Genomic DNA, 20,004 nt, shown 5'->3' with positions numbered 1-20,004 from the left:
ATGGTTGTTTCTGAAAGTCCTTGAGGTAGTAAATGAATTTCATCATTATCATGTGGGAGACTATCACCTTGCTTAGTGAAGGCATGATACAACTTGATAACATTCCATGTTTGATCTCTACAACAGGATTTTCGTATTTCGTATATCTCTTGGCACCCCTCTGCTACTAAAAAATTCTAGGTTTGAATGATACCAACTGTTTTTCAGAAAAACAATTAAAGAAATATGACTGAAACAGATAAATTATTAAAATGGAACCACCATATCAATTTCACTCCCATGAACAGTAACAGCAATGCTGGACAATTTCTAATATGTTATTTTTCTGAAAGGCAATTTTACATGTGTACTTTACAGAAAGCAAAACAAAGAAGTACACACACACACACACACACACACACACACACACACACACACACACAAATAAAATGTAATTCTCACCTTCCAGTTACAGCAACACCAATTCCTAATGCTAAGAGAAGACCTGCTTTAATGAGGTAGGATTCCCGACTCTCAAGAATAGCGCCAATTACATAAAAGATTATAAAAGGAGAGCCAACCATACATCCATACCTCAATTTCTGAAAGGAAGAAAGAGTTGGGGAACAAATAAGCAAATAAAATTTGTCTAATTAAGTTTTCATATGTTAAAAATAGAGATTAAGAAACAGTAATTCCTAAAATGAAAATAGGCATACATCATCATTTCAAAAGTTCATGTTATTGGATATTACTCTTAAAAGTTATGATCATGATATAACACTTAAAAGAAGATATTTTATTACCAATATTTTGCCAACATTATCAAGGTTAGAGTACGATCAAAAACCTCACACAATATAAAGTGAAATAAAACACAAAACATTCAAGTTATAGTGTCATAATGCCCTAACTACATCCTCAAGGTAGTACAGTTAGAGGTGGCAGTTTTGTTGTTTTTTGAAATTAAGAAACTACTGAAATTAAGAATCTTCTGTAAGTGTCTGATTTTGTCTAGAAAACATTACTTTTCCATCTTCCTGAATAAAAGGTTTTCAGCACATATTCTGCTTGTCTACTTTTTTCCTCCTCAATTTAATTCATAGTTTTTGGTGTTCTTGTTCTTGTCTTTGTTCAGCTGCAGAACAGTCAGACGAAGCATAATACATGGATTTACAGTGGCAGGGTATTTTTTATACTAACGGTACTGATAATGAATGGATTCCAATTTTAGAAGTGCAGTTAAGGAAAAGTAATTTTATAGAATAGTTTGTGCTTAGTATCTGTTATTTTTTTTTTATTTTTTATTTTTTTCAGTCTTTCAGATGTCGTTTCACTCTTGGGTAAGGAACTACTATTGTATTGGAGAGAGCTATATATTCACATTTAGTCTGTATGTTATTAGGAGGAGTATTTAATATAATTTCTATTTTTATAGAATGGTATCCATTATTAGTGATTTTTTTTTTTTTATAAAGAGACTTCCAGATACAAAAGGTTGTAAGCTTATAGTACAATAGTAATGTGAGTGGACTAAATTTTCTTTTTCTGTTCTTTTCTTTTTTATTATTTTTAATATTTATTTTTTTATAATTTGGAAATCTCTTACTATAGAGATTAAACATGGAAATGTTTCAAGGCAGGCCACAAAGTAAGAAGGAAGATGATGTGAAACTCGTCTCCCACCTAAAGACACAAACATTCATGCCAATATGTTAAAGGTTTTTTCACTCGGTTATACTATAAATTAAAGATTCCAAGAAATTATATTCTTGGTTTCATCTTTTATCCAAGTGTAAGCAAACAAAGCTTGAGTGTGAAGTAAGACTGGGCTACTTCCAAAAAGAGGCCAATGACTTCACATCAATTACCTTAGTATACCAAAATGCAACACACACTGTTATGGATATGTATAATGCTATGCATTATAGGAAGGGCCACTACCCAGACCTAGAAGTGATACCAAGTCCTTATAAGGACTGGCTTAAAGGGGTGAAGCAAGAATGCTTTTCATCTCCCCCATTATTGGTAGAGGACAGTGTAGGGATAAGGTGCTATTGAGCTATTAAAGCTCTGATCATGGCAGGAGGGTAATAGCAATAGCCGAGCCTCAGTTAGAACGTCATTGGCTACAGCATTGCCGTCCATTACCCTCCAAGAGTATTAATCACCTCATCTCACAGTCGATTCAAATTTTCCAATTCACTTCAAGTGATACTAAGGTTGAAGTAATGCAGAAGTCATATTTCCATATACATGTGGTCAAAAGGTGTCACACCTTATTACTAAAATACTCTGGATTAGTGACAGATGTGGAAAGAAAGTTTTTTCACTTGGTTATACCATAAATTAAAGATGCCGAGAAATTATATTCGTGGTTTCATCCTTTAACCAAGTATAAGCAAATGAAGTTTGTGCATGACATAACTGTAAGGATATGTGTGTTGCATTATGGGATACTAAGGCAATGATGTGAAGTCATTAGCCTTTATATACAAGTATCCCAGTCGTAAAGTTACTTTATGCACAAACTTTGTTTCCTTACACTTGGATATACGATGAAACTAAGAATATAATTTGTTGGCATCTTTAATTTATCCATGCCATTCCCATCCCATTCATGTACTGTCTCCTATCTAGGAGGCTGGCTAATATGATGTGGCTTGGTTAACTATGGGTGTAATAACATGTGGTGAGGACCCTATCTCTTCCACATATTGTCGTAAGTTTTCATGGCTGTAAATCCACGTGTGTTCACAGGGCGGGTTTGCCTGTTCTGAGGGACGAAAAACCCAAGTTTCTGGGTGAAAAAATCCCCTATCTCCATATGAGACTGGCTAACTCACCTTTAGTTGAAAGAGACCAGATAAAAGTTCCTCACATCATGGACTGGAATCGAACCCAGGTCTTTCCAATCAAAGGGTTTCATCTATACTGACTGAGCTATGGAGAATCTATCCATGCCAATAGTGGAATTTAAATCTGCAGAGATGATATTCACATGGTCATCAGACTGGCAAGAAAGAATTTAAGATGTATTCTATTTTTTTTTTTTAGAGTAAGATATCATCTGAACAAATAACTGAGTTCTGTATATCAGTGTTTTTATTTTATTTAATTTTTTTTTGTGAAGGATGGTAGTGTGAATTAGTATTTAAGTATCTACAGGATGGCCCGTAAGTAATGGAACATGCTGTAGAAAGAGTCTTTCTTTGTGAAGCAACTGCATAAGTTTTTTAACATCATCAGATTTGTTTTGTTAGTTATGAAAAATCACCTTGTGTATATGCCTTCCGTTTTCGGCTTCACAAAAATAGGCCCTTTCTATGAAATGTTCCATGACTTATAGGCCATCTTGTATTAGCATGCAAATTTTCTGTAGATAGCATGAGAAAGAGAGTAATCTGGAAAGTTGTTTCTATCGGTATCTAGAAACAGCAAGTAGTGGTTGTTTTCAACTTCTAGTGTAGTGAAAATTTTATTCTAGGGTTTAGGCTGTTTAAGTACAATAAAAACATATTCGATGTGTCTCAGTCAAATAACAAAACACATCAATAGGATAAGGCAATGGGATGGATTTTAAAGGATTGGTGTGCAGCACTTTTTCCTCAAAAGACTATTAAGATGTTAGTGAGAGAGGATGAAAGCACATCTGGGATGTGCTTTCATCCTCTGATCCCAGATAACTATAAAGTTATGGAGAAGTCTGACTACCTGGTCTCAGAATGACTGTCTCACAGATCTTTGACAAATTAATGCAGTCATATGTGTTGAGGGAAAGCTTCATAGCTGATGCTGATTCCAGTTACATTTTAATTGTTTCTACTGATTTAGTTGAGTGCCTTGTACTTGTCACAATTATAATCTGTGCTCTGAATATGCTGGGTAAAAAAAGTAGGGAAATATTAGTAAGTTAAAAATAAAAAAAATAAAAAATCAGCTAACGCCTTTTTATTCCCGTATACGGGGAGTAGGCGAGGCCATTTAGCCCTATCTAACTTTTGGAGACTGAGTGGGCAGTTCAATCTCCACTGGTACCAATCAGAGATAGATGGCCCAAGGCTATCACTAATTAAGCGATATACAGTGAAGAGAGATGGCTCAAATGTGCCGCCATCTCGTGGTCCCTAACACAATATATTTAATGTCTGAAATAATGTGGGTTCTACGGTCAATTTTCTTGAGTTTACAGGACGAAAAACCCGAGTTTCCGGGAGGAAAAACCTGCTTGCCCGTGCCAGACTCAGGAACCGGTTGAAAAAAAAGGCTTAGAAAAATTTCCTCTAGTCGCCGACTAGACTCGAAACCAAGTCTTCCTTCGTGCGGCCAAGCGCCGTGGTGTGCAAACACCACATCCACTGAGCTACACAAATACAGATATTATTAAGTTTCGATAATTTAATTTTAACAGCACCAACGCATCTGTTGGTGTTGAACTCAATCCTTAATTGATTGAGGTCACTGATGAGACCTCAAAAAATAGACCTTTTTTTGAGGTCTCATCAGTGAGTAGGTAGACCTGGAATATCAAGGTTTTAAGTGAACACGAACTTACATACCTCTACTATCGAATTGCCGATGATGAGACCTCAAAAAAGGTTGAAACCGGTCTGGGTAGTGACCTCTTCTCATAATGTAAAACAATATATATACATCTCTTAGGAGTTGGGTTTTACATTATGAGAGAAAATTAAAGTTAGTGATGGAGCTTGCTCTACCTTTGCATGGAGTTGCCCTGGTGTTGTACTACCCAAACCCAAGTGATCATTTACACATGGGCTCGCCGATAGTTTTTTCGGCATGAAACTCTATGGATTTCGATCCGAGTTTCGTACCCGGCTATAAAAACAAAGGGATTTACTATCCCCCTTTTATTAATATTCGCCAGTAAAATAGCCTTTTGGCTTATTAAATTAATAATTAACAATAAATATAGGAGTACACCACTTCGGCAATTTGATAGTAGAGGTATGTAAATTCGTGTTCACTTAAAACCTTGATATTCCAGGTCTATCTACTCATTGATGAGACCTCAAAAAAGGTTGAAACCGGTCTGGGTAGTGACCTCTTCTCATAATGTAAAACAATATATATACATCTCTTAGGAGCTGGGTTTTACATTATGAGAGAATATTAAAGTTAGTGATGGAGCTTGCTCCACCTTTGCATGGAGTTGCCCTGGTGTTGTACTACCCAAACCCAAGTGATCATTTACACTTGGGCTCGCCGATAGTTTTTTCAGCATGAAACTCTATGGATTTCGATCCGAGTTTCATACCAAGCTATAAAAACAAAGGGATTTACTATCTCCCTTTTATTAACATATTCGGCGGTAAAATAGCCTTTCAGCTTATTAAATTAACAATATATTCAATTTTTCTAGGTCAACTGTGTCCATGTTTTATGCTATCCTAATACTTATCCAAGAATAATTATAATATTTACAGATCTCTCTTCATTGTTAAGAGTTAGTACACACTTTGGCTTGCATATAAACTTTTAATAAAGCAAAAATGCATACCAACTCTTATTGATAAAGAGAGAGATCCAAGAATATGAAAATATTAGTACAGGATGGTTTTTATTTTCAATTACTAACAACTGAACAATGCAAATAAATAACAGATATAAAACAAAAATTCCAAATAGATTACTTTATCTCTATAAAGTGTTATACAGCGTGTCTTTTGTATCTGTTCACTTTCTGCTTCTTGAATCCTTTTGGCTATCCACTGGGCTTTCAATTTATGAGACATAGTCAGTGGTGTGTCACCCTATAAATGTTACAAAAAAATTTTACTTAGTAATAGAAACTTTGGTTCATTCACACAAATATACATTTCAAAAGTATGCCTTAAATATGATTTAATAACTCAAAATTGTAATATTACTTATCACAAATTTCAATTACTTATTTAAATTAGTTATCACAGATAGCAGATTGATTTGGAGAAAAATTGTTATAGGAAGTTAGTAATGGTGTAAGTTTTTCATGTAGTACTATCATAATATCTTGTGCACCCCTTGTAAAAGTCAGGAATTTGATGATGATTATATGCCTATGTATAATTTCTGTTATTTGTTCTTGAGTCAATAATTTCCTGGACTCTATGAGAGTGAAATCTGAAGTCACTGCACCAATCGGATATGAATATGTACTTTTTTTGATATTTCCTTATCACTCACAGTATGAACACAAACATGTTAATATTAAGTTAGTGCATATGAAAATATTTTATCACATGCACAATTCAAAGATGATGTTGCTATATTAACATTCTGTAAAGAAGATAACTGCCATCTATAACTGAACAATTTGGTGAATCTGAATTTTTTTTTACCCTCCTCAGATGAGTGTCCGTGAGCTAAAAAATAGTAAGCAATGTTTTATACTAACATTTTAAGAAGTAAATTTTTCTATTAACATTTTATCCTCTTACTCTTCTTTCTAAGTAAAAAGAATACATGTAGAGACAGAACATCAGAACACATTCATAGTCTGGTAACAGCCCATATCTTAATCCTGTTTGAAAATTATATTCGATAGTAGAGCAACAAGGAAGAAGGAACCAAGAATAAAAGAAGAAATGAAAGAAAGATAATACAAGTTTAGGTATCATGAACTCAGAACAGACACTACATATATGTAATCTGATTTCCAGAATAGTCTAGAGATAACTGAAGTAAAAAGAAAAGAGTCATCTAGTTTGGTCTGATTTGAATTATGACCAAAGTCACAAAAGGCTTTGATCAGGTTAATTATACTTGACAGAAAATTATATTCCTGTTTAATCCTTTATCCAAGTATAAGCAAGCAAAGTCTGCACATGAAGTATCTTCATACCCAAATTGAGGCAAATTAAGTGAAGTCAACCTCTATATACAAGTTGCTTAGTTGTGAAGATACTTCATAACCAAGTAGGGGAGGGGGAACTTTTTATGGCTATGAGGTTAGGATATTATGCCTGTTAATTACAAGTGTTATCTGGCCAATTTATCCAATCTGTGGGAAGTAAAACCAAGTTTCTAGGAGGAAACACTCAGGTTTTCCCCCTTTTAGAGCAGCCAACCAGCCAGCAGCTTCAACTGAAAAATTCTTATCAAGGTTTCTTAAAAAGTAGAAATACAAAATATTCAATGAAATACAAAAGAGACGACAAAAGAACACTTTGGTAAACATAAATGTATTCTAATACCTAGATATTACTGCTTGGGAGATACCACACTCCTACCAGGCACGTACCCCGGGTGGCAGATGGGGAAAACCCAAATGGGTTACTCTGAATAAAGAATAAAGAGCCGTGGACCAAAGGATGTAGCAGAGGCATGGCAAGCTGGCTACATTATTATGCCAGTAACTTTCATGAACAGGAGAAAGTCCACAAACTGAGATAGTGCTACTGCGTACGGGACAACTGACGTGCCTACTCGAAGACCACATAGAGTAGGTGAGAAATCAGCAATGTGGTCAGCCAAGGATGTGAAACATGCAGCCACCCTCAACATAAGATCACTATACCGACCTGGAAAATTGCAATTAGTCCAAGAAAATTTAAAAAGACTGAAATGGAGTATTTTAGGTTTATCAGAGAGACATTAGTGCGGAGATGGATTCATGGATCAGAAGTACAGTCTTCCTTCTGGAAGACTGTACTTCTCAGGAAGAAAAGATAACATACACAGAGAAGGAGTTGCATTATAATTGAAAAGAAACTTACACACTCAGTAACTGAAATATACCCAATGTCTCCTAGAATAATCACAGCCAAACTTCAAGCAAAAGATAAAGGTCAAACAATTAAAATAATCCAAATATATGCACCAGACAGTAACCATTCAGAGGAAGAAATAGAAAATTTCTATGAAGAACTACAACAGGAAATAGATAATCCAACAGAGAACTCATGACAGTGATGGAAGATTTTAATGCTAAAATAGGACAGTTCACAGCAGACAAAAAAGATGTGATGGGGAAATTTGGATACAGAGAGCTTAACGACAGAGGAGAACAATTACTCCACTTCTGTAAAGCAAACGATCTAATGATTACAAACACATTGTTCTATCAACACCCTAATAATAAATATACATGGACATCCCCAGATGGTAATATAAAGAACTGCATAGACTATATCATCATAAACAAACAATGGAAAAGATCAGTAAATAATGTACGAACATTAAGAAGTTTTGATTTTGAGACTGGCCACGAAATATTAACTGCCAAAGTGAAGATAAAATTCAACAGGAAAAACAATATCAGAAAAGAAGAAAACATCAACCTATCAAAACTAAAAGATAGCTCAAGCAGAAGTCGATTTTTAGAACAGATGTGCTTGAAATTAAAACCCTCCATCTTCCAGAACAGTGGAAAATACTGGGAAGAAGGAAAAGAAACAGTGTTATCAATTGCAAAAGACACTCTAGGTTCCAAACCCAAAATAAACAAACAGTGGATAACCCAAGAAATTATAGCTACCACAGAAGAGAAAAGAGAGGCCAAGATACTTGTAAACCAACAAAACAATGAAGAGAATAGAGAAAAATACAGAGCACTAAAAATAAAGTTGATAACCTATGCAAAAAAGCCAAAGAAAAATGGTTAGAAGAAAAAGCTAAGAAATGCCAAGAAGCATACCAACAAAACAACCTAAAAGTCTTCCATGATACTGTAAGAGAAATTACAAAGGAATTCTCAGCAAAAGTAGTAACAATGATAAACAACAAGATGACCAAAACCGGGAATATTGAATATATAAGAAAAATCTGGTCAAACCATTTTAAGACTATCATCCACCAAGGAAACAAAACTACAATGCCAACAATAAAAGAAAATAATGATCACCCAAAAATTTTACAAGAAGAAGTTAGATACGCAATAAAACAGATGAAAAACAATAAAGCACCAGGCACTGATACTATCCCTACTGAACTGTGGTCATATGGAGGCAGCATATCAATAGAATATTTAACAATCCTATTCAATAAAATACTACAAACAGGAGAGATCCCAGATGACTGGAGAACTGGAAAGATCATCCCAATATACAAGAAAGGAGATAAAAGAGACTGCAGAAATTACGGACCAATCAATTTACTCCCTCACACCTAAAAATATTCATAAGAATTATAAAAATAGATTAAAAAACACCTATGAAGAAATGATAGGCATAGAACAAGCTGGTTTCCGAGGAAACTATTCAACAATAAACCAAATTTTCACATTGCACCAACTAGCAGAGCTCAACTGGGAAGACCATAAAGAACTATATTGTTGTTTTGTGGACTTTAAACAAGCTTTCGATAACATCAACAGAGAAATCCTTCTTAAAATTCTACTAGAAAAAGCAATAGACAAATATATAATACAGTTTCTGATAAAATATTACTCTAAGACAAATGCAATAATTAAAAAGGACACACTCACAACAGAACCCATAGAGATCCAAAAAAGGAGTAATGCAAGGATGCCCATTATCCCCGTGCCTATTCAACATATATCTAGAAGAAGTTGTAAAGAAGGCAATAGACAATGAGCCTGGAATCAATGTCAATGGTTTAAACATAAATAATATCAAAAATGCAGATGATCTCGTCCTTCTTGCAAGAACCCCAAACGAACCACAAAAGTTGATCAACAAGCTAAACGAAACCTGTAAAACATGTGACATGACAATAAATATACAAAAGACAAAAGTGATGAAAATAGGGAGGAACGGAACTACCATCTCAGCCACCCTAAACGGAGAGCAAACAGAACAAGTAGACAACTTCATATACCTTGGATCAAAACTAACAGAAACAATAGATGAACTCAAAACAATCAAACACAGAATAGCGATAGGATGGACCAGCGTGGGAAAATTACAGAAAATCTGGAAAACAAACAAGATATCTAAGCAAGCCAAAATCAAATTATATGAAGCAATAATTATACCAACAGTCATCTATGGAGCAGAAGCGTGGACAGTTAAAAAAAGAGAGGAGAAAAAACTGCTGGCATTTGAAATGAAATGCTTAAGAAAAATAAATAGAACACGTTGGATAGAAAAGAAAACAAACATCAGAGTCAGACAAGAACTATTGTATAAAAAGACAATACTAGAAAAAATTAGAAAACATTATTTAAATTAAAATTAGAAAATTGGTTTGGACACACTGTACACATGGATGCAGACAGACTTCCTAACGTCCTAATCAATACTTTTCCAACTGAAAAAAGAAGACCCGGAAGACCAAGAATTACCTGGCTGAAATTAATAAAGAACATCTCAGGATGCAGAATATATAAGGAACTTTTTCGAACAGCAAGGAATAGAGAAGACTGGAAGATCCTGCTCAAGAGAAGACTCAACCCATCTTAGACGGAAGAGAAGAAGAGATATTACTGAATGTTTCTTCTTCTTTGAGTGCCATCTCCTATTGGGGGTCGGCGACCACCTTGGCAAATTTTGAGCGATTCTCAGCTACTCTGAGCAATCTCTCAGAGTTCATACCAGTCCACTGTCTGATGTCTGCCAGCCAAGATTTTCTTCGTCTTCCTTGTCCTCTTCTTCCATTTATCTTTCCTTTTATAATCAATTGAAGTATCTTATATTTTTCATTACAAAGTAGGTGACCAAGATATACAGTTTTCCTTCTTTTTATGGTATCTAAAAGTTCACATGATTTCCCCATTTGTTCCAGTACTTCCTGATTGGACCTTTTTGCTGTCCATGGGATTTTTAACATTCGCCTGTATAACCACATCTGAAAGGCTTCAAGTCTTTTTATTGATGTTGTTTTTAAGGTCCAAGTTTCTGCACTGTACAGCAGTACAGACCATACATAGCATTTAACCATGCGTACTCTAAGCTCTAAGTTTAAATTGCAGTTACACAGTGTTGATTTCATCAAGAGAAAATTTTTTCTTGCCATTTCAATTCTAACTTTTATTTCAATTTCTGGATTGCAATCTTCATTTAACCAGCATCCGAGATATTTAAACTTTGCCAATCTTTCTATTTGTTTCCTATTTAAAGAAAGTGCTAAATTAAGAATTGGTTTCTTACTTATGACCATGAATTGTTTTGGTGATATTTATTTTTAATCCCATTTTTTCACTCTCTTCATTTATTAGTTCCAAAAGATTTTGAAGATCCTGAATATTGTCAGCCAGAAGAGCTGTATTACCGGCATATCGGATGTTACTGATGATTTCACCATTTACACTAATCCCTTCCTTTCTTCCTTCCAAGACTTTTTGAAATATGGCTTCTGAGTAGATGTTAAAAAGAAGAGGTGACAGCACACATCCTTGCCTTACTCCTTGTTTGATGTTAATGGAGTCTGTAATAATGTCATCAACTTGAACAGATGCCTTTTGGTTCCAATATAAGTTTTCAATGATCCTGATGTCTTTACCATCTAATCCAATTCTTTTTAATAGTACAATCATTTTAGCATGTTGGACTTTGTCAAATGCTTTCTCGAAGTCGATGAAGCAAATGAATATTTCCTTGTTTTGGTCAATACATTTTTGAAATAAGATCTGAGAACAGAAAAGGGCCTCTCTTGTTCCCAAGCCGTTTCAAAAGCTGAATTGAGTATCACTGATGGTGTCTTCACATTTTCTGTATATTCTTTTTGAATTATTTTCAGAAACATTTTGAGAACGTGACTCATTAGGCTGATCATTCTATAGTCATTACAAGTTTTCACATTTACTTTTTTAGGTAGCATGATGAAGGTCGACTGTAACCAGTCTTGAGGGATTATGCCTGTATCGTAGATCTTATTAAATAGCTTTACTAATATGTTAATGTTCTCACCTTCTAATAACTTTACTATTTCTGCTGGTATTCTATCTGGTCCTAGGGCTTTACCATTTTTAGCTGAGTTTAGTGCACATTCTACTTCTGATCTTAGAATGCATGGACCTTCCATATGTTCATAAGTATTTTCTGGGTTCTGTCTATCAGTAAAGAGTTCTTCTATATATTTCACCCATTCTTGTGGGTGAAATATATAGAAGAACTTATAATTTCTCCCTTTTTGTTTCGAAGGATACAGAATTGTTTTTTCTTACATATATCTGAGGTCTCTTTCATCTTTTTGTGTAGATTAAAATTGTCATGCTTTTCCTGTAGAATTTCTATTTCTTTACATTTTTCATTCATCCAGATTTCTTTTGCTTCTTTGATCTTGTGTTTTAATAATTTTCTGAACCTCTGTATATTTTGTTGGATTATGATTTTTATATGATCTGCATTGATCCATGAGAGAAAGAATTTCATCAGTCATCCAATCTTCACATTAAACTTTATGTTTAATGTTTAAACTGAATGTTTAATGTTCAGTATAGCTCATATAATACAGAAGACATGAGCCATTTGGCTACACTGCTTTAATTTTTATACACAGATTATAAAAATATTTTAAGGATTACAAAAATGTCTTTGATTTTAATGCTCGAATCCATTCTTATTGTCACTAATGTCAAAATTATAACTATCTGTTATTTTCTGTGCTACACACAGAGTAGTTGTTGCACTACATTCTAGTAAAGATGTATAAATTAGTTTATAAGTGTCTTAACAATTTTTTACTGTTAAGTAGAATTATTAGAATTAGAGTAAGAAAAGATGTACATAATTACAATGATAAAATTTTAAGCTATCATGTCAGAATGCATATTGGTATTGGTTTCTGGCTTGATTGAATTTATATCTTCTCTCTTGTAAACAGAATAATTCAGAACAGACATCCACATCATATTATAATCTAGCAACACTTAAATTCTGCTATGTCGAACAGGTAGAGATCCGTTCTGGACCATGGAGAATTCCACCAGATTTCCCATTGATCTTTTCAACCAAATTCTAAACTCTCTGTTCAATTTGGAATAATGTTACCTGGGACCAGGATACATAGCCAAAAATCAAAGAAATAATGCAACAGAACATGATTGAATGGGGAAAGGAACATGCTTTCCCTCAAAAGGGGAAAAAAAAGTTAAAAAATATAAAGAGAAGGTGGTTCATTGCAAACCAAACCAATGCAAGGGTAGAGAATGCAGCGACAGCATCAGAAACATCAATACAGAGATAGAAAGGCAGAAACAAGTAGAATAAAGGAATTTTAAAATAAAAATACAGCAGCACTTAGCAGGCAGCTTCAATAGATAGTTTCCTACATTCCATGAAAAAAGGACTCTCACCCAAATTTGTGCAGATGGTTAACACGTCCACTACATAAGACATTCTGGACTCCTTTATAAATGTCTTTTAATTTGGCTATACTCTAAATTAAAGATGCCAAGAAATTATATTCTTGGTTTCATCCTTTATTCAAGTGTAAGCAAACAAAAGTTTGCACATGAAGTAACTTCACAACTGGGCTACTTGTATATAGAGGCTGATGGCTTCACATCAATTGCCTTAGTATCCCATAATGCAATGCACATATTCTTATGGACATGTATAATGCTATGCATTATGAGAAGGGTCACTATCCAGACCGGTTTTGACCTTTATTGAGGTCTCATCAGTGAGAGCCAGACCCAGATGTGATACCAAGTTTGAAGTAATGCAGGTGTCATTTCTTACACTTACATTATGCTTACACTTGAATAAAGATTCGAGATAGATGTTGCAAGTTTTTTCACTTATGCCAAGAATATAATTTCTTGGCATAAGTGAAAAAACTTGCAACATCTATCTCGAATCCAGAGTATTTTAGTAATAAGGTGTAACATCTTTTGACTACTTGTACATGAAAATATGACTTCCGCATTACTTCAACCTTGGTCACACATAAGGGTCTGGCTCCCACTGATGAGACCTCAATAAATGTTGAAACTGGTCTGGATAGTGACCCTTCCCATAATGCATTATACATGTCCATAAGGATATGTGCATTGAATTATGGGATACCAAGAAAACCGATGAGAAGTCATCACTCTCTATATAGAAGTAGCCCAGTCGTGAAGTTACTTCATGTGCAGACTTTGTTTGCTTACAATTGGATAAAGGATAAAACCAAGAACATAATTTCTTGGAATCTTTCATTTATATGTCTTTTAATGCTTGAAGGTGGTTTTGCACTATGGGCAAAACTATAATACTTGGAACATTGATGCCTTTCCTGATCACATCCAATACGGGCTTGACAGATTTACTACAGCAGATGAAGTTACTATGGTTTATAAGAAATGCCTGAAATCCCCAGGACTTGAGAATCTATGGATAGAACATTACCACAATATCCAGGATTTTATTCTTCCCATAATTATTTTCACTATACAGATCATACTTCAGAGATCATACTAATAGAGATCATACTTCAGCAATAGCTGGAGGTGTATTTCTTTATCTAATACTGACACAAGATCCTTTTTTTACATTATCAATAATAGGAATGAGATACATAATCAAAAGTATGCAGGTGTATGGAGTTCCAAGTCAAGCAGTAGAATTTAATCTGTTTCTGCTATGTGATCTACCTCTGCCTATTAACATGAAAAGCAGACAATGACAGTACTCTCAGTGGATCTTAGTCAAGCATTCCTTTCTGTTCCCTATCCTCCAGCAAAAAAAGACTGCTATCCATTATTAAAGGAGACTTTCTTTCACCTAATAATCTCAGGCTCTCTTGCATTCCTATATTACTCTAGGCCTATGATGAGCAATGCTTTTACTTTTTTCACCTGAATAGATAAACTAGCCTTGGTAGTCGCTATCCTTTCCCAGTCTGTATATGCAAGTACAAAGTGTGACAATTTAATTAAAACCACTATACATTAGTGGTTACTGTCACCTTCAAAGTAGTCCCCTTGTACGTTTATACACTGGTTTAGTCGGTGTTCCCATTTTTGGAAACAAGCCTGAAACTCTTTTTATGGAATACTCTTGAGTTCCTTTGTCTTGAACTGTGGACGTGACATGCATGCTTTTTTTCAGACATGGCAAACTCGGAGTTTTCTACTGCATGCTCTACTGTTTTGTTTCGGGATCGTACTGGAAGCACCAAGTTTCGTCACTCGTAATTACTCTCGGAAACATGTGCTTATTTGATATCAGCAATGTCAGAAAACCTCCGTCCTTTTAGAGCAAGCTTTAATTTTGGAAACAGCAAGAAATCACATGAGCTAAGTTGAGTGAATAAGCAGGATGACCTAATTTGGTAATCAATTTTATGACCAGACTCTCTCATGATGAGCACATTGTCATGATGGATGATCCACCTATCAGGCCACAATTCAGATCTTTTTCTCAGAACAGATAATCTTTTCAGCACCTCTAAATAGCATTGTTGGTTGACCGTTTGTCCCTGTTCAATGAATTCATAGTGGACTATCCCTTTGTGATCAAAGAAACACACCAGCATGGTCTTGAACTGTAAACGTGACATGGATGCTTTTTTTCGGATATGGCAAACTCAGGGTTTTCCACTGCATGCTCTACCGTTTTGTTTTGGGATTGTACTGGAAGCACCAGGTTTCATCACCCGTAATTACTCTCGGAAACATGTGCTTATTTGCAGAAAGATTAGTTGCAACTTGAAGCCACCACTGCTTCTGTTCGTCCATCAAGATCCGAGGTACAAACTTCGCAGAAATCTTTCACATATCCAATTCTTCAGTTAAAATTACTCTGACTGTTTCTCGATTCATGTGCAATTCATCAGCCATTAATCGCACACTTAATCATCTGTCAGACCATACCAAATCTCACACTCTGTTCACATTTGCGTCTGTCATTTTTGTTTTTAGCTGCCTGCTTCTGGGGTCATTGTTCACATCTTCTCACCCACCTTTTAATCTCTTATGCCACTCAAAGACACTTGACTTTTTCAGAGCATCCACACCATATGCCACTTTCAACAGCTCCAATGTTTCAGTAGCAGCTTTGCCGATTTTCACATGAAATTTGATGTTAGCATGCTGCTCCAAATTTCGATCACACATTTTTATGGCAAAGTTTACACACATATCTCTCTATGTTTTTGCAACAGCCAGATAGCAAATGGCTCTATCAGCTTGAGGTTTATGCACACATTAGTTAAAACATGTACAAAGACGATTACTCATATTACTCCAACCAAATCACACACTGGTGACACTGCACGGACGTTGTAGGAATTAAACTGTCACACCTCGTACACTAATCATGAAGATATTCATATGCAAAAACTGTGTTTGATTAATTAGTAAGGATTAAAACAGGAATATAATTTCTTGTCAAGTATAATATACTTAAAGTCTCTCTCTCTCTGTGTGCTTTTATCCCTAGCAACTCTGTTTCTTCAAAGAATTTTGATTTCATAGTTTTCTTCTAATGTCCCTGTTTCCATGATGCTGAGAAATCAATAGTGTAGCATAATCACAAATAGAGCAGAACAGCTTCTAGACATTGTGATCATTATCATTTTGTGTAACAATGTGGTTTTAATTGTAACTTTGTGGGCGTGTGTTTGTGTGTGAGAGAGAGAATGTCACCCAAGGAAAAATCTAGAGGATTTTTCCATAGGTGCCATTGAGCAGAAATGGCATCAATTATGCCTGCTCCCCCTTTCTGCTAAACCTACAATAACATGTGCAACAGCTGTCCGACATCATCTTAAAGCTGAATTGCTGATTCATCAAACCCATTATTCTCATTCATCTTTTGTTCCAGCTACTTTATGACTTAACTTTATTACAACACCATTCAAAAACTAATTTATAAAATGAAGTTTATTAACTGGTTCATATTTCCATCTACCTCAGTTCTGTGGAACAGCCTTTCTCATGAAGTATTCATTCTAAGTCTACAACCTCCAGTTCAAAAAAGAATATCAAGGGATTACTCTCTTCTTGACCCCTACCCATGCATGCCACTGATTTGCTATAGGTTTTGATGCTCTATGTGAGAGTGATATATATATATATATATATACAGGGTGGTTCAAAATTCCACACAAACTTTGAGTGGAGGTGGAGAACATCAAAATCAACCATATTCACATAAGAAAGCATGACCGGAAACGCCACCAGAAGGTACTAACAAGGACAGAAAGATACAGAAATAACACAAGGCAGTAAGTAGTGTAAAAAAACTTTATTAGGCGTAACTGAATAGTTCAATAATAGTTGGATACATAATATGATAAATGAGGTGCATGTCTGCCATCTCAGCATTCGTAAAACAATGCATGTTCTTCTTATGACGTTGAAAGCTTGAATGAGGAAGCCCCAATTGCTCACCTGGAGCACTGCCGAACAGCGCCACCTAGCACTTTCGGGTGGAGTTTCCGGTCATGCTTTCTTATGTGAATATGGTTGATTTTGATGTTTACTACCTCCCCTCAATGTTTGTACTTGGAATTTTGAACCACCCTGTATATACACACACACCCAACTCACCAATGTATATATGTACATACAATACAATAGGAGGTTTCACTGCATTTATGGCAAGTGCTGACTGAACTGGGCCAGTGATGCCTCTTCTGGAGATAAGATATAAGTAGGTCATTCAGTTTTTGTTAACCCCAGAAAGTACATAAATTTCTTTATAAAATACTTTCTGGGGGACAGATTGCAAAGTTAAGGTCCTTACTGAGAACAACTCGTTCCATTGTAGACAACTTGGTGAAGTTGTAAATCCACAGCAAGTAAGTCCACTTGGTCTTACTGATAACTGTTTTTTTTTTCAACAAAATGTTAATAAGGTTTTAGCTTCCATATTTTGTCTGACATTAACATATCAATTTTTCTAATCAGTTCTGTTTCATTATATTCATAAATTCTATTTGCTTTGTCTGTTGGGAATGGAAGCTACATTTTGCCATAGATTAATGTCAAATTTATTTTGAAGTATATACTTCAAAATATATACTCAAAAAAGCTTAGCATTCATCAAGTAGTGCTATTTTTGTTCTACTATAGATTCTAGATGCTCTAGGTGTGTGAAACATTTCTTTAAATTCAATAAATATGGGAATAATACCAGATATTTTACACTGACATAGAAACACTAACCTGCTGATACCTTTGGCAATCTTCTGTAATAATCTAATTCTCTAATATGTCTGTATATAGCCTTGTCATATGCCTACATGACAAGGCTATATACAGACATGTTAGAGAATTATAGTATGCCTACATACTTCTATAGTATGTAGGCATACTATAGAAGTATGTAGATTATGCTAGTTCATTAGTATGTGACTAAGAGTTTATAAGGCAGAACACCAGAATAAGAAAATAACATTTATTTTAATTAACAACACAATGTTTCATCCTAATTGCACAGGATTTCTTCAGGTGTAAACATACAAACTAGTAGACAAAACAATAAGGACTAACAATGGTGACAACTATTATGTAGTTAGAGAAGAGAATGATGTTATTTTAAAAATATTTTTAATTGTATGCTGCATTGTTCAGAACATTGTGCATGTTTACACATTCACATGCACATGTTTGGCTAATGAAAGCTAGGATGTATTCAGACAAGTTGATACTTGGGTTAATATTTAGATGTTTAGGATCTAATGCCATTTCCAAAGACTCACAGATTTTTCTCTCTGTTGTGTCATAGAAATAGTGTAATAGTTTCGATTTATCCCATAATACTTGCACATAACATTTGCAAAGCATCTTGTGAGTCAGCTGAAGAGAGCACATATGATGACAGAGCTGAGGGTTCATTCCTATGGTAATCAATATCTCAAGCATTTTCTTCAATATGTTGTTCAATTGATTTTTCTGTCTGTCTGTCTGTCTGTAGTAAGATGACTTGCAATCGCAACATGGACGATAAACACTCGGATATTGAAGTGGGCTATATCGAGGTTTTATGGATCAGAAAAGTGATTTCATCTTGATAAAAGGGATAAATACTACTTTCAATTTACATTCCTTTTTTAAGTATTTTTGCCTGTTTTATGGAAATAGAGCTAATATATGGAAGCATGATAACTCCTCCATTTTCTTCTTCATTAGAAATTTTTCTGGTCTCATGTCAGTTGAAGGAAAGTGATGTGTTTTTTAAATGTTGAAATTCCTTGGCTAGTCCCTTGTTAGTGATGAGTCAGCACGCTCTTGCTCCTAGTGTGGAAATAATGCCTAATTTTTGAGGTCTATAATGATGGAAAGAGGCATGTAGATATCTGTCAGTATGTGTAGGCTTTCAAAATATAGGGACTGTTTTATTTTGTGATTATTCAACTGTATGATGTTACACTTCTTTGTTCACTGAACTTGCCTTTACCAGTTAAAAGACTTGTATTCAATTTTGTTTTATGAAGTGCTTTTTTTTAATTATGCTGATATTTAAGGTACTGTTATTTTGTAGTACAAAATACTTACTGCTTACTTTCAATAATTTTAGTTAGATTTACTGTGTTTTTAGCATCTATCTATGTCACAATTTACTTAAATCAGTGTAAAAAGAAATATGCTCAGCCAGCAGTCTGGTTGGGCAATCTCCAATCAAAAAACTGTGAGTATAAATCGCATCTCAATGTACCATTATGTTATACTGTTTGCGCTATGAATAATATGCTAATGCCACTTACTCCTTACGCAGAATTAAAAAAAAAAAAAAATTAAGAATTTAAAATAATAATAATAATAAAACATGTATTTGTACCTGAGCATTTTTCAAGGAAGTGTTAGCTCCAACTTTCAACAGAAGAGAAACTGCCACGCCATTGCGACCGTAAACAGCCCAATGGAGAGGAGTATTTCTGTGATAACGATCTGTCATAGTAAGGCTAGCTCCTAATGTCAACAGGAGACGGGTGGGATCATTCCTGAGATAAACAAAGAAAATTTAAAATGCAGAAGAAATTCAATAAAATTTAAAATAAGAAAATAATTGGTCTGAAGATAATAAACAGGTATGTGTCAAACTATGATAAAAAGTGGTATAAACATTTTAGTTTCAACCAATCATCTGGTCCCAATTGTATTCCCCACCACCACAACCTGTGCTCAAATTGTAGTCCAGAATTAACATCCACCTATTGTCTTTATAATCTTTCATATCAGTTAAGCAT

General features: G+C 34.7%; 1 protein-coding gene across 1 annotated transcript in view; it reads right to left on the bottom strand.

Annotated features, from left to right (window-relative positions):
* Hip14 (palmitoyltransferase Hip14) overlaps positions 1-20,004 on the bottom strand; it is a 242,982-nt gene that overhangs the window by 111,600 nt on the left and 111,378 nt on the right. The window contains exons 5-7 of the mRNA XM_090414298.1: positions 19,596-19,758; positions 5,634-5,753; positions 442-581 (exon numbers count right to left, since the gene is read on the bottom strand). Coding sequence (XP_090270424.1) covers positions 442-581; positions 5,634-5,753; positions 19,596-19,758 — 423 coding nt within the window. The remainder of the gene's footprint in view (positions 1-441; positions 582-5,633; positions 5,754-19,595; positions 19,759-20,004) is intronic.

This window comes from Typopeltis vanoorti, chromosome 25 (genome assembly GCF_054136105.1).
Source record: "Typopeltis vanoorti isolate ZY-2024b chromosome 25, IOZ_Tvanoo_1.0, whole genome shotgun sequence".
In the NCBI taxonomy this organism is placed as follows: domain Eukaryota; kingdom Metazoa; phylum Arthropoda; class Arachnida; order Uropygi; family Thelyphonidae; genus Typopeltis; species Typopeltis vanoorti.
This window is presented reverse-complemented; position numbering and strand designations above follow the sequence as displayed.